This window comes from Macrobrachium rosenbergii, chromosome 48 (assembly GCF_040412425.1).
Source record: "Macrobrachium rosenbergii isolate ZJJX-2024 chromosome 48, ASM4041242v1, whole genome shotgun sequence".
Taxonomy (NCBI): domain Eukaryota; kingdom Metazoa; phylum Arthropoda; class Malacostraca; order Decapoda; family Palaemonidae; genus Macrobrachium; species Macrobrachium rosenbergii.
This window is the reverse complement of record NC_089788.1, coordinates 73,636,768-73,650,663: the sequence shown is the minus strand read 5'-3', so window position 1 is coordinate 73,650,663 and position 13,896 is coordinate 73,636,768. Positions and strand designations below refer to the sequence as shown.

The 13,896-nt window shown below is 37.0% G+C and overlaps 1 protein-coding gene across 5 annotated transcripts; it reads left to right on the top strand.

Annotated features, from left to right (window-relative positions):
* Positions 1-1,070: 1,070 nt before the first annotated feature.
* Positions 1,071-13,058, top strand: LOC136831539 (3-oxoacyl-[acyl-carrier-protein] synthase, mitochondrial). Of its 5 annotated transcripts, none has more exons than XM_067092110.1 (5): positions 1,071-1,226; positions 2,996-3,100; positions 5,460-5,584; positions 10,027-10,168; positions 11,513-13,058. In XM_067092110.1, exons 4-5 carry the CDS (start codon positions 10,031-10,033, stop codon positions 12,650-12,652), a joined length of 1,278 nt encoding a protein of 425 aa, XP_066948211.1. In that variant the 5' UTR covers positions 1,071-1,226; positions 2,996-3,100; positions 5,460-5,584; positions 10,027-10,030; the 3' UTR covers positions 12,653-13,058. The 5 variants fall into 5 exon arrangements, with proteins under 5 accessions (XP_066948211.1, XP_066948214.1, XP_066948212.1 ...); XM_067092111.1 differs by lacking the exon at positions 1,071-1,226 and adding an exon at positions 1,275-1,328; XM_067092112.1 differs by lacking the exon at positions 1,071-1,226 and adding an exon at positions 1,628-1,681.
* Positions 13,059-13,896: the final 838 nt, after the last annotated feature.

Here is a 13,896-nt window from a genome sequence, read left to right as displayed (position 1 = left end):
AAGACGTCACATTTCACCTCCTCTGGAGCTATTGAGGAAAAGCATTTAAGAAATATGATTCTATGATGATTCTATGATGTAACTCACGCCCAACCCTGCCACACACACACAGTTTGGCAGTAAAAAAAATCACAAGAAAATTAAATTGTCAATAATGACAAACTATCATTCTGGATAACATAACACACACGACTTTTATATCAATACAAAAATACTTAAATATAACCTTTAATCTTCTTCTTGGATAAAATGTGCCACGCATTTTGACAGAATCAGGACCTACAATTCAAAGTGCTGTATATCGGTACCCCTGGAACCTTTTACAGGCGAGAATAGTTATATCATATTCCTAAATTTTTAAAGAGCATTATGTAAAATACAAGCCATGTCTAGCTAATGTATGAATGCAAGACGAATTCCCACACCCGACCACAATGGCAATTAACCTATCATTACCCATTGGTGGTGGGTGACCATATTTATCAGTTTCAAATGACAACCAAGATTATGATAAGGACATACTGTTGGCAAAATATGATTGTTATTACCTAATAATCCTGTAAGTAAAAGGCAATTGTCAAACCTCGTTTTGCAAAGAAAATGGGATTTCTTGAGCAACAATGGTCAAACGTAGACCATTACAGCTTAATCGAGATCACGTTAAGGGCAAACTATTTGACAAATGTTTGAAACTATGTGATAATTGTATGCACGAGAGACAAGTCTCAAAACGAAAGTCTTACAGCAGAATATGAGATTTCATCTTCACAAATTTTCAAGCCTGGAACATATAACTTACAATTCAACTAAAAATCAAGCATGTGTTTTTAAATGTAATTGGAATTCAGTAATTGTCAAACAAGTCAATGAATAGATGAAATGCGTGGTATGTGGGCGGACAGTCAGGCAAGATGGAAAGAAATAAGGCAAATCATTAAAACTTTTTATCTAACGTTTCACTGAATAAGACTACTGACAGGATTAATTACATCAGGCAGAATGAGGTCTTAAAATATATTAGACACCCTTAAAATTGGAGTAATACATTTTCTTTATACGTATAAAGTCAAGTTTTCTTTGATTACCAAAACATAAACAATCGGACGCGTTCACTTGGCACAGCAAATTCCAGCCACCGGCGTTTTCTCTTAAAAAATTATATAAGTTTAAAGGTTACATGTTTACCTCGCGTGCTCGAACTGTATATTTAACATTTTTCATCCACTGTGAGTATTTAAAAATGTGTGATGTGTTGTGACAATTGTCATTTTATTGTTCCCGTCAACAAACGGACATTGATCGGCCTTAGGTCATATGTTCATTTTTACGTAGGGTGTCGTAATATTTCCAGTTATATAATTATATATCTTTTGGGTATGACTTCATACCATGAAATGAAGGCTATACCTTAAAGAAGGTTTTCTAATAGAATGATTTTACAGTCCAGATGTGTTTTCTTAGGTTGTGTCAATCATGCTTTAGCCTTTTTTAGGTCAGGCAATGCCAAAACAAACTAGCTTTAACCGTAAGCATTTAATAGAGAATGGAAGTATTGATTTTTTTATGTATATACGTTCCTTTGTCAGTAATATGGGCTAGGTACCTGCTTAGTTGACCACTTTGTCAAAAGTGCCGAGCCTGCTGTTCCTTCTAGACTAGTGTAACCTTTGCTTAGGTTACGGTAAATTGTGATTTCAGAATATTTTGTTTGTGTGCCAAAAGGTTGGATAAGTATTCTGGGTGGTTTTAAGAGTGATTTTATTTCCTCAGAATATAAATTGAAAAATAAAGAAAAAGTGAAGTTGCCCTTGAAATGGCTAGGCCTTAGCCTAACTTGCCTGTTTCTAGACTATAACAACATTGTGTCCTAGGCTAGCTGATTTGGCTGTCCAAAGGCCACTTAATAGAACTACAAAACAGCCATGCTTAGGACTCCGTAACCTTCCCGACCAGGCGACTATTTAACCCACCCTGACACTTTCTCTGACCTTACTTATCAAACTTCCAGGTAATTCTAAGTATTAGCTCCGCACATGTATTTACTTTGGAAACTGGTTTTTTCTACACTTTTAGGGTTCTGGTACTGGCGGTGTATTTGTATGTTGTCGGCCAAATGGAATGTCCCTTGGCCGTGTTTAGTACTGGCCCGGGGGCCCTGGTACCCATACGTTAACAGGTTATTGCACTTGTCCAACGGGATATGAACTGTTAGAAACAGACGTCCCCGTGCTCTGTCTCGTGAAGATCGCTTATGGAAACCCCTCGTTGGATGGACTTCAGGGGTTAATTACAGGTTAATTACATTCTTGCATCAAAAATTGAAGGTAAATCCATAATTAGCAACTAAAAAACTGTAGAAAAAGTCAAGTTAGAAGGAAATCACCGCCGCGGAGCTACTACTTAGATCTACCAACTTTCACCTTAACTGGAGGTCATAACGCATGGTTCATTAGTGTTAGAAGAATGGTCTTCCCAGTGTTCTATTATTTTATTATGTACAGTACCAGTACTGTACTTTATTTCAGTAAGTTGCCGGAAATACAAATTAATTTTTCAATAGAAAAGAATATTTAATGATATTTACAGTTTATTTAACATACGAAATGCATTACCTTTTCTCCATGTGACCTTAATGTCTAATAACTCAAAGAATTGTTATCCTTTGATAACCTAATGCTCTAGCCGGTCATGAATTTGACTGATTGGATCTGCTGTATTTTGAGACATTTTTTAATATTTTTTTATTTTTTATATTTTTTTTACAGCATTTTAAAAAATTTTATCTTCCTTTCCTGATTCCAGCTCCATCAATTTACAGTCTGTTATAAAACTGACACGATTAAACATTTGTTTTGTCTTGCTGCTTTACGTGATGTTAATATATGATAATTGTTGAACTAGAGAACTCCCATATGTAGTTTTTTTTTCATTGTACAGAACTTAGAATGATGTGTGTGGTAAATATTGCTACTAAGGTTTTGATTTTTTTTTGCAGATTGACTGGTTGTTTGGTGAAGAAGGTATAAAAGTAGTTTACAAGCTAGAAGACATCCTGATAGTTATAATACTTGAGGATATCAACACTGAATATGTAATTGAGGTGAGTGTGAATGGATTTTGCAAATTCTGTTGCATCACTGTCCAGCTTGTGTTTTCCTTAATCTATCGAGGTATGGGTGGTCTTTACCGAAGAGCTCATGTTTGTTATTTGTGTGTACTTTATTTTTTTATTTCACTATATGGTACATTATTATTATTATTATTATTATTCAGAAGATAAGCCCTGTTCATATGGCCCACAGGGGCCATTGACTTGAAATTCAGGCTTCCAAAAACTATGGTGTTCATTAGGAAGAAGTAAGGGTAACAGTAACAGTACTTTACTTCTTTAGGCTGCATTTATTTTATTTCCACATTATGGGCATTTCTTATTAATTTGCTGAGCTCCAAATGAAAGCTAAAAATTAAAATTACAGTGGCCTTAAGACATGGGATGACAAGAGTCAGTGATGATGGTCACTTGATCTGGGCCTGAATCTCTGAAAAGTGACTCATGTAACAGGTGACAACATTGACTTGTCTATGCTAACTGGTTTTTGAAATGACTGTCTAACACCAAACTGTAATACAGACTAGGGTTATTAGCCAAAAAATCTATCATTACTGATTCTGAAATCTTTTGGTTTCTTTGTTTGCCTTCAAACACTGTATTGAACTGATTTGTGCCATTAATTTTCTGGCGTGAGCATTCAAACAGAAGTCTGCCAGTTGGCAAAGGCTAAAATTGGGCCCATAAATTTTACAAAATATCTGTCTCTCTGGTTGGCACCAGCCATTACAAAACCATGAGTCAGATGGATGTGCATGATACTGAGAGATAATGCCATTTCGTATCATCTAAGCATTTTATTATACATCCATGAAGATATACTGTACTGTATTACTTCTTGCTGAATATTTGGAGACCTAGAACTTGGTATGAGATCCTGACATAAAATATAAAGCATCTCCTTGAATGTAGTTGTGCAAATCCTTTCTTGGCAAAGTTATTTGCCTCCTTATTTCTGTTTTATTTTTGTGTGTGCTGGTACTCGACAAACGTTAATCTGGATATACTGTACTGTATATACTTTGGAAGGCATGGAGCTACTGTAAAATCTTCAGTCAGGTGTTGGTTGCATTGAAAATGCATAGTGATTGCACAAGACCTTTAGCATCTGAAAAAATCACCGCTATTTTTTCAGGAAGAGTCAAAACTCTCAAGGGTTCTGCTGTAAGGTTTGAGTCTACTTTATGAGTGCACCTCTGCAATAAAGATAGTACAAAAAGCTTGAACTCAGTGTCAGCATTGGATTTGGAGCCGTGGTAAAAATAAATGGATAAGGCCAAGTTCACCAAGTCACGTGGAAGCTATTTTTCTTATTTTTTGGGTGTCGTTATTAAGTTATGTCTCTCTAGAAACAGGCTGATATTGGTATCAGGATCATTTATCAAAATAATAATGTGAATAGAGGTCTTTTCTCTTGTTTTTGTTGGTATGTTACATGAAGCATTCAGACTGCAACTTTATTGCATAAATGAATGCTGTTGGGATCCATGCCAAGAGCAGCATTTTTATATAGAAAGTGTTTCTTTGAGAACCAGTTTGTTTAATACTAAATGCAATATACTGTATTTACTTTGTTGAATGACAGGTTAGGATGCTTGAAGGAAACTAAGCAGGCCTAACCATGGAAAACTTACAATTGATTAAATTTTGATTTGATGTTGATGGAATATGGTACTAATTGGACAGGTGGGATTTGTTTGCATCATATGGTACAGATGCTAAGTTAATGGCCTAATAGGTACTTAGGAACTTGGGGTTGTTGGAGGATTGCATTTGTTGTGTATTGGTCATTCAGTCAGTTCTGTCATGACATCTGTTTGTGCTTGGAATGGCAGTGAAAGTATTTGTGACAGCTAGTGTCAGGTGCCACAGTCTTCTGGATTAATGATTCACATTACATTTAATGGCTATAACTCCCAACATAATCTGTTCATTATCAGTGTTACTAAATTTCCTGAACTTTGACAACACCATGCAGATGGCGAAGGTTAGTTGACTGGTACAGTAACAGGTAATCTGAGTTGATGCTATCACTTGCAATATTTCTCTATTGGCACATAAATTTATACCATGTGTTAATGTTTATACTTTCAAGGATAGTAATGGGAAAAGCATGAGGAAGTCAGGATAAAAATGAATGTATTTCAATGAAATTTTACCACTTTCCTTGGAAAGACGTATGTTTTAGACTGTAGCATCCCCAAAAGTGCCGTTTATTTTGAAGTTGCACCTACCATTATGTTTGTTACGTACAAGACGTATGTTCTACCATAATTTATAAAGTTTAAGAATGGTATGTTAGGTACCAAGCTTGCATATCTAAAGCAGAATATTTACTAACTGTTTCCAGGTGGACAACGAATGTTTTTCAAGGAGCCTTAAGCAAGATCACAAGGAACCCATGTGACACTCCTTCACTGCATGGTTGGAGGACAAATTACCCATTCTCTTTTGAAGTGTGCCTTCTTGAAGCTCGTAAGTTATATTTAAGGAAACTTAGAGTTTTTCTAGTTAGAACATGGGTGATATCTTGTGTCTAGATGATGTCCCTTTTCAGTGTCAAAGTTGCACTAGTCAGTTTCCAACGAAGGATTCCCTGAAAATGCATTGCTTTGTGACTGGTCATCGCGGGGCGGAAAATCCGCAGAACGACATATTTTGTGACTGTGGCGAGAACCCAGATGAGCCACACCAGTGTGATTCTTGCAAGCTAATAGGTATTAGCGTTGAAGGCGACAGGAGAGGAGAAGGACCGAACAACAAACTGTACACTCAGAGTCAGCTGTGGAAGTGCTCGGGTTGTGGGATGCTTTGGAAATGCATTGATTGTGGCATTCTCTTTAAGGGATCAAATAAATTCAGGCAGCACTTGCCCCGATGCAATGACATCGAGGATGTTCTAAGGCAGTTGAAGCAGGAGAGGGAGAGTGACGATGAAGCCGATGCTAGAGAAAGTAAATTCATAAAGGAAGAAAAACATGATCCTGATGTAAAGTTTCCAATAAAGCAGGAATTTGAAATCAAGAGAGAGGGAGATGGTATTGATATTAAACCTTCTGTAAAACAGGAGGTGAATGTTAATATTAAGCAGGAAGGAGATTTAGAGGACACTAAATTAGGCCTCAAACGGGATTCTGATGGTACTGTGAAGTCTGAAGATAGCAGTGTTAGTTACAATGGCATCAGAACTCGCAGCAGACGGGAAAGACGTGTCAATGAAGATTGATGGAAGCTTTGATGGAAAATAATAATGGCTTTGAACTGTGTATGTTGAAGTTTTGTATATTCTCTGGTAACTATTTGCAGCTGTGACAATTTTGTATTAGACGTGTGGCTGGTCTGTAGATTTGATTTGTGATGTGTGCATTTTACCAAGAAAAATTTTTTATGCCAGCAGTGGCTTTAAATCTTTGGCATGTCTTTGTAGTGGTGCTCTACTAATTTTGTGAGAGATCATGTACATTTTCCATTCAGAGTAGTATTTGAAAGTTGTGATGATGACAGATCAGAATCGAACTTTGAAATTTAAAAAAACTACAATTCTTTGAAATTTAAAAAACTACAAACTGAAGAACAAATATATTTAAGAAGTCCACATACAGTTCCAGATGGTCATGCTCCCTCCTCAGTGTGGAGATACTAAAACCAAACAACGTATGTGGATTTTTAAAATATATCTGTTCTCCAGTTTGTGGTTTTTTTTCAAATTTGAAAGTTGTCCTCAGTTCCATTGAGACAGAATTAGAGTTTCATGTTAGGTATTGTTTTCGTGACCTTAAAAATTACTAATGCAGTATTCTATTTGTTTTTGTAATGTTAAACATTTCCACATTTGCTCTATGCTCACTAATAATTTTTCCACTTGTGTTTCTTAAATCACTGTGTCCATGAATAACATCACCTCCAATTTGAAATTCCCCTTTTGTAAGAGATTCAGGTTCATGTTATTTTGAAAAGTGTGAAAAATTAAATTGAAAATCAAACCATGAATAAAAATAATGATGTTTCTCATATCTGAAAGTTGACAAGCTAAAGAAAAGGATAATGGTGACACCCATTTTCTTTATAATAAGTTAATTTTGATTAATGTAGGATTTTCAGTACTGATATGCAAGCTGTAGGTATTTACTACTCATTTTTGTGTATATTTTGATTATTGGTAAATATTTTGTTTAGTAATTTTGTTGAAGCTGCATTAGTACTGGTTAACTGGTAAATATTTTATTAGTCATCTAAAATGCTTTTTTAAACTTTATTTTCATAATTTTATATAACACACTTTAGAAAATAAATCTTACATCCTGAACCTTGCTTTTCTTTACAGAGATCCCCCTAAGTTGCTGTCAGCCATTTCAGTTTTTTAGAATGAGTAAATGGAAATGTGGAAATGGATCCATGCTATTATTGCGGCTCATAGCTTTGCATTGCTGTTCTTAGCAGTGGCTCTTAGCTGCAACAGACCCAGTGGAAGGAGGTCAAATAGTATATTGTTTAGAGCAGCTTTTTGTAGCTGATACAGATTCCAGATGGCTGCCAACATTGGCACGGGATAACAATATTCTAAAAATTTTTAAAAATGCCATCAATGTAGGAAACCTCACTAACAGGACCTATGTTTCTGAGAGCATTAGAATTCTCAGTTGAAAGTAGCTCACTGGCATTTTGTCTCACAGATGTTGTATGGCGTGAGGTAATAAGAGCATAATACTTATATTGCTGTCAAATTTGCTGTATCCTGCATGCGTTATTATCATCGTGAGATGTTCCACATGTTCAGGTGACATTGCTGTAAATGTGGATGGAGGTATATTGTGCAGAAAAGGTATTTAAAGGATCTTCAAACTCTCACCTATGACTCCCAGTGTAAGTGGAACAAGCAGATGTGAACATGTGCCTGTTTTTGGATGTTTGTTAAGCTGGCAATACTAAGTGTGAAAAAAGAAATATATGGTGATAAAACCTGTAACAGGGAGTGCTGCACACAGCAAACTGTTGCAAAGAAAGCAACACAGGAAAAACTTCTAGTTCTTGACTATATATACTGTAGTATGCTGCACAAGGCACACTGCAAGTGGTAGCTTTCTACAGGGATTACAATCAAAACATTGTTTTGAACCATTGGCTAAAAGGCGGAGCTTGTAAGGTTATAAAAGGAAATTCTGCATATGCTGTATAGGTGACCCAAATTTCAGGAACATTTTAAATCAGAAATACCTTAGAAAATAAAGACAAATTTCATAAGGCAAATGGAGACTGATTGTACAGTGTTTCCTTACTTTAACACACTTGTAAGGGTCTTCCAGCCTGTCTGGTAAGTTGATAAGTGCTGTAAGTAAGGGATGGTGGCCTTCCAGGCAAGCATAAGCTGATATTTCAAAGTACCCAACCTACAGTGTACACTAACTTTAAGACAGCTTACCTATTTTTCAATGTTTGTTTAGGCCCACAGCCTGAAAGATTACATGTCAAAGCACTGAACACTGCTGTTTCAAATACCAAATCACGTTTTATCCTAAACCAACCCTTGACCATTAAATTTAAAAACATCTACATTTAATCAGTAATGAGAGAACTAAATTTAGAGGCTAACCTTCCACATTTACATACAGAATTCTTATGATTAAAATAATAATAATCTTACCTTAATTAAGAGATTCAGGCTGTACTGCATGATGTCATTTTGTATAGTGGTGGCTGAAGGGCATATTTTAGTCCAAACCTTTTTAAGAAGACCTATCATCTGCCTGTATTTGTGGATGATGCTCGAGGGCATATTGCCTGAAAATTATAACAGCAATTAAACAAGTGTTTTTAGATCACAGGCTGTGATTGTAAAGAATGCAGACACATAGGTTACAAGACAAAGGATCAGTCAAAAGAAAGTACAGAGTATAGGGTGTTGACAAGGCCAGTGACAAAAGACTAAGGAAGGTACTGCATATGACATGGATGTGCTGTGCCATGAGTCAGAGCTGGTAACAAGTCCCACATCCAATATTGTCATGTGCTTTATTGGATTTTATGGTTACTGTGGAAAGCCATATGTTTTTGGACAAATGACATTTTTTACAATCTGTTTATTAATTGACAATTTGTATTACTTAAGGTTTTTCGCAGCATCCCTCTGGCTCTTAGCTGCAACCTTATATTTTCTTTCTGCCATCTGACTTTCCACCCTCTCTGATAATTGTTTCATAGTACAACTGCGGGGTTTACCTCCTGTTACATCTTTCAAACCTTCTGTATGTCAATTTCGCTTTCAGTGCTGAATGACCTCATAGGTCCCAGCACTTGACCTTTGGCCTAAAATTCTGTATTCTGAATTCCGAATATCCTTTGTTCTGAGACCTGTAAAACCAAGGGTGTTCTGAATTAATGGGTGTGTATGACTTGATAAGATGATGTCTTTAGGTGGATTTGTGGTATTCTAGGAGTTTCAGGAACATTTGGCGTATGAATTTAAGAGTTAAATTGTAAAAGATTTAATGTAATTGGTTTTCATATTAATTAACTGATGGGAAATTTATTGTAATACAGACACCACCCTACTTACAAATGAGTTACGTTCCAGATGGCATTCGTACGTTGAATTATTTGTAAGTTGGTCACTGTACTCTTCTTGCTGATTTAAGTATAGTTATGATATAAAATCAATACAGTACAGTACATTTTTTCATCCTGAAACGTGATACACTGTACTGTATATACAGTAATGTATGTACAGAATATGCATGCAAAAAAAAAAAAAAAAAATTCAAGTTATGGGTGGCAAAGGGGAGTGCTCTGAACATAATTTTAATTTGCAATCCCATTTGTTTGTATCTCTGAATGTTTAAGTTGAATGTTCATAAGTAGGGTGGTGTCTTTACACCTTTCTAACTTGTATCATATTTTTAAAAATAACAAAAATGTTACAGGACGATGGGGAGTGTGCGAAGAGTGGTGGTGACTGGGCTGGGTCTTGTCACCCCCCTCGGAGTTGGAGCCCCTCACAACTGGATACAGCTGACTTCAGGGAAAGTAGCAACCACAGCACTTTCAGATCCTCGCTATGCTCAGGTGAGAGGCTTTGCTACCCTCTTATTTGAAGGAGTGTGAAATTTGCATGTATTACTGTACTCTGGAATAGTCAAGACCTCTTCAGACCAATTAAACTAGCTATAGTTATCAGCTGTTAAGATTTCCTTGCAACTGTGACTAGGTATGGATTGTTCCCTAAATTATTATACCTTATATGAATTTATATGTCTCTTTTCAATACATTATTTATTCAACATTTCTAGTTGGTGCTACACTCTGCCACTTTGTAGCTGTGTGCCTTATGTGGCTCACTGTAAACAGTTCCGAGGGCTTTTGGCTGTGTCCTGTTGGGTCCCAGCTTTATACTTTGGGCCTTTAATGTATCATCATTTCCATTTGGTTTTTCCACCAAACTTCCATTTTCACCCTCCATTCAAAATCACAATTATATGAATGAACATGATGAGACTAGAAGTACAGCCAGTTTGTCTCAGCAAGCTACATTATAATTATAACAATAACAGTGCTCTTATATTTTAAGACCTCTGTGAACTGTTATATTTTTAGACCTCTGCGAACTGTTATATCTTTAGACCTCCGTGAATGTCATGCTTCACTTTTTTTCACAGGCATTGTTTGAGCACTGCTTTATTTTTAGCTTGACACTTCTTTATTTAAGGCTAGATCCTCAGTAAAAAACTGTGGCCTTGTTCAGGACTGACACCAGAAATCATTGACAGTGCGATGATTGATAGGGTTAGGCACTGAATGCTTTGTTTCTTAGTTAGAATGGGTTACTGGCCATTAGTGAGCTAAGAACTGTGTACTACAAGGAACTAAGTATATGCACTAGTGTTTTGGCCAATGATTCCTCTTCTGATTCTGACACAGTAATTGATAGACAAAATTTAGAACTGCATCCCACCATCCTGGACATACGGTATAGGGTGCTAAGAATCTCTTGGTGTATAAATACTAAGGATAGATTAAAACTTAGAATATAAGAACCCTTAACCATACTGGGAAGATTCAACAGTTAGAAAAAGGGTTCAAGCAATAATAGACATATAAGCTGCTGTGAATCAAATTGCAAAGGAATGGGAAAAAGATTGGAATGGGGTAATCAATATATTTATTTAAGAAGAGCAGATGGAATTGGTATAGGAGTACTACAACAAAGGTACTCATGTCTGGTATTTTCATATTGCTTCAACAAGGCACCTTTGGACTTTGTTACCTTTAAATTTCCCATCCATAAGAGAAGCTTTTTGGATGAACCAATCAGTTTCACCTGTCTATGCTCAAAACATGTTTTTGGAGAGGTAGTAAAAGAATAAAGAATGATCAATATTTCTTCATCTGATATTGTCTTGTGTGTTACAGATGCCCTGCCGTGTAGCAGCCAGTGTTCCAAAGGGAGATGGAGAAGGTGAGCTGAATATCTCATCCCACTTCAGTGGCAGTGACTTACGCACAATGACCCCGGCAATTGCTTATGCCTTGATAGCAGCTAACGAGGCAGTTTCAGATGCTCGGTGGAAGCCGGAAGACTCGAAGGAGCAAGAACGGACAGGCGTTGCCATTGGTATGGGAATGGTCGATTTGGATGATGTAACTTCTACTGGTCAGGCACTGGAACAAAAATATAGTAAAGTCAGCCCGTATTTTGTTCCAAGAATACTGACAAATATGGCAGCAGGACAAGTAAGCATGAAGTATTCGTTTCAAGGTCCCAATCACAGTGTGTCCACAGCATGTGCCACAGGGGCACATGCGATAGGAGATGCTTTCAGGTTCATTAAACATGGCGATGCAGACGTTATGGTGTGCGGAGGAACAGAAGCTAGCATTACGCCTCTTGGCATTGCTGGATTCTGCCGACTGAGGGCTTTGGCCACGAAATACAACGACTGTCCAGGAAAGGCCTCGAGACCTTTTGATGCCGAGCGCTGTGGTTTCGTGATGGGTGAGGGAGCCGGTATGGTAGTCTTGGAAGAATTTGAGCATGCAGTAAACAGGGGAGCTAATATATATGGTGAAATATTAGGGTATGGTTTGACAGGGGATGCTTTCCATTACACAGCACCTCGGGAAGATGGGAAGGGGGCAATGCGAGCGATGATGAGGGCCATGGAAGAGGCACAAGTAAGTAGTGATGAAGTGCAGTATATTAATGCACATGCAACTTCAACTCCGCTAGGGGATGCCATAGAGGTTGAAGCAATAAAGTCAGTATTTGGAAACCACGCAGAAAACCTTCACATATCGTCCACAAAAGGTGCCACTGGGCACTTGCTTGGTGCAGCAGGAGCTGTCGAAGCAATTTTCACCATCCTCACGTGTCATGCTGGTTATATTCCCCCAACTGCCAACTTAGAGAATCCAGAACCGAACCATGACATTGATTTTGTACCTAAGGAAGCAAAGGCATGGATTCAATTGGCCGATAGAAGGATTGCTTTATCAAATTCATTTGGATTTGGAGGAACTAATGCATCTTTATGTATAGCATCCTGTGATTAGGCAGTATTTAGGTGAATGTCAGCTAGTCATTTGAAATTCTTACATACTGAAGTCATACTTCATACTGATGTTATGTAATTTTATTGTTTTATATCACTGGGTGAGAAAGATGTAATTCAAGGGGCACTGGTAACATACACTGTATGTGTCAATCATTTTTATGACTATTGGAGCATTTTCATAACACTTATTACATAGTTTATTTCAAGTAAGTATATTTTAAAAGTTAAATTACTGTCGCCAATTTGTTGTTTGAAATCTCCAGTGTTTTCGATTGCTCTATATGTTACAGCGATACAGTATTCCAGTTGTATATTGTATAAAAGGTAAAGCTTTGATTGTTCATGAAGTTTGTTATGAGTCAGTCATTTTGTACATTGTTAAAGAGAATAAATTATTTTGATGATGTGTTGTGTCTCATAAGAACTTTATAAAATTTTGTTTAGATGGCAATTTTACTTTGTATTATGATGATTCTTTTTTGTGAAAGGATTTTCAATATTCCTGACTACAAAGTGTTTTGATTCAAGGCTGGAGTGCACTGAAACGATTTTATTATAAATTGTAAAGTTGCTGAAAGATTTGGCGTCTTGAGGCTTGAAAACCGACTGATACCAAAAAGGCTGAGACGGTGTGGCATATGACAAGAAGGAAAGAGGAGTAGCAAGTCAGAAAGGTAATAATTGTGGAATTAGCCATATAAAGATCAATGGAAATTCCAAGAAAACCATCCCTAGTGCCGTCAGTACACCTCATGCGGTGCATTGTAGGCATTACTTAAGGGTCTTTGCAGCGCCCCTTCACCCCCTAGCTGCAACCCCTTTCCTTCCTTTTACTGTACCTCCGTTCATATTTGCTTTCTTCCATCTTACTTTCCACCCTCTCCTAACAATTATTTCATAGTGCAACTGTGAGGTTTTCCTCCTGTTGCACCTTTCAAACCTTTCTACTCTTGAATTTCCTTTCAGCGCTGAATGACCTCATAGGTCCCAGCGCATGGCCTTTGGGCAAAATTCTACATTCCATTCCAAGAAAACCATGGAGGAAGGGCACAGATGAGCACTAGACCTGAAGGAAATTCAGCCTGAATGTTCTCGAACACAGAAGACCGGAGGGAACTTTATTCACTTCTAAACAGACAATGGGAAAATCTGGAGACGTTCTCTTGTCATGCATTAATGTATATATAAAGCTCACTGAAAGGATTCACAGGTTATTTATTATTTTTAACAACTACCGAGTCA

Bases quoted from the DNA above. Each gene is read 5' to 3' on its own strand.
- LOC136831539 (XM_067092110.1), top strand. From the start codon at position 10,031: ATGGGGAGTGTGCGAAGAGTGGTGGTGACTGGGCTGGGTCTTGTCACC. The intron at 10,169-11,512 runs GTGAGAGGCTTT...TGTGTGTTACAG, and splicing joins CAGATCCTCGCTATGCTCAG to ATGCCCTGCCGTGTAGCAGC.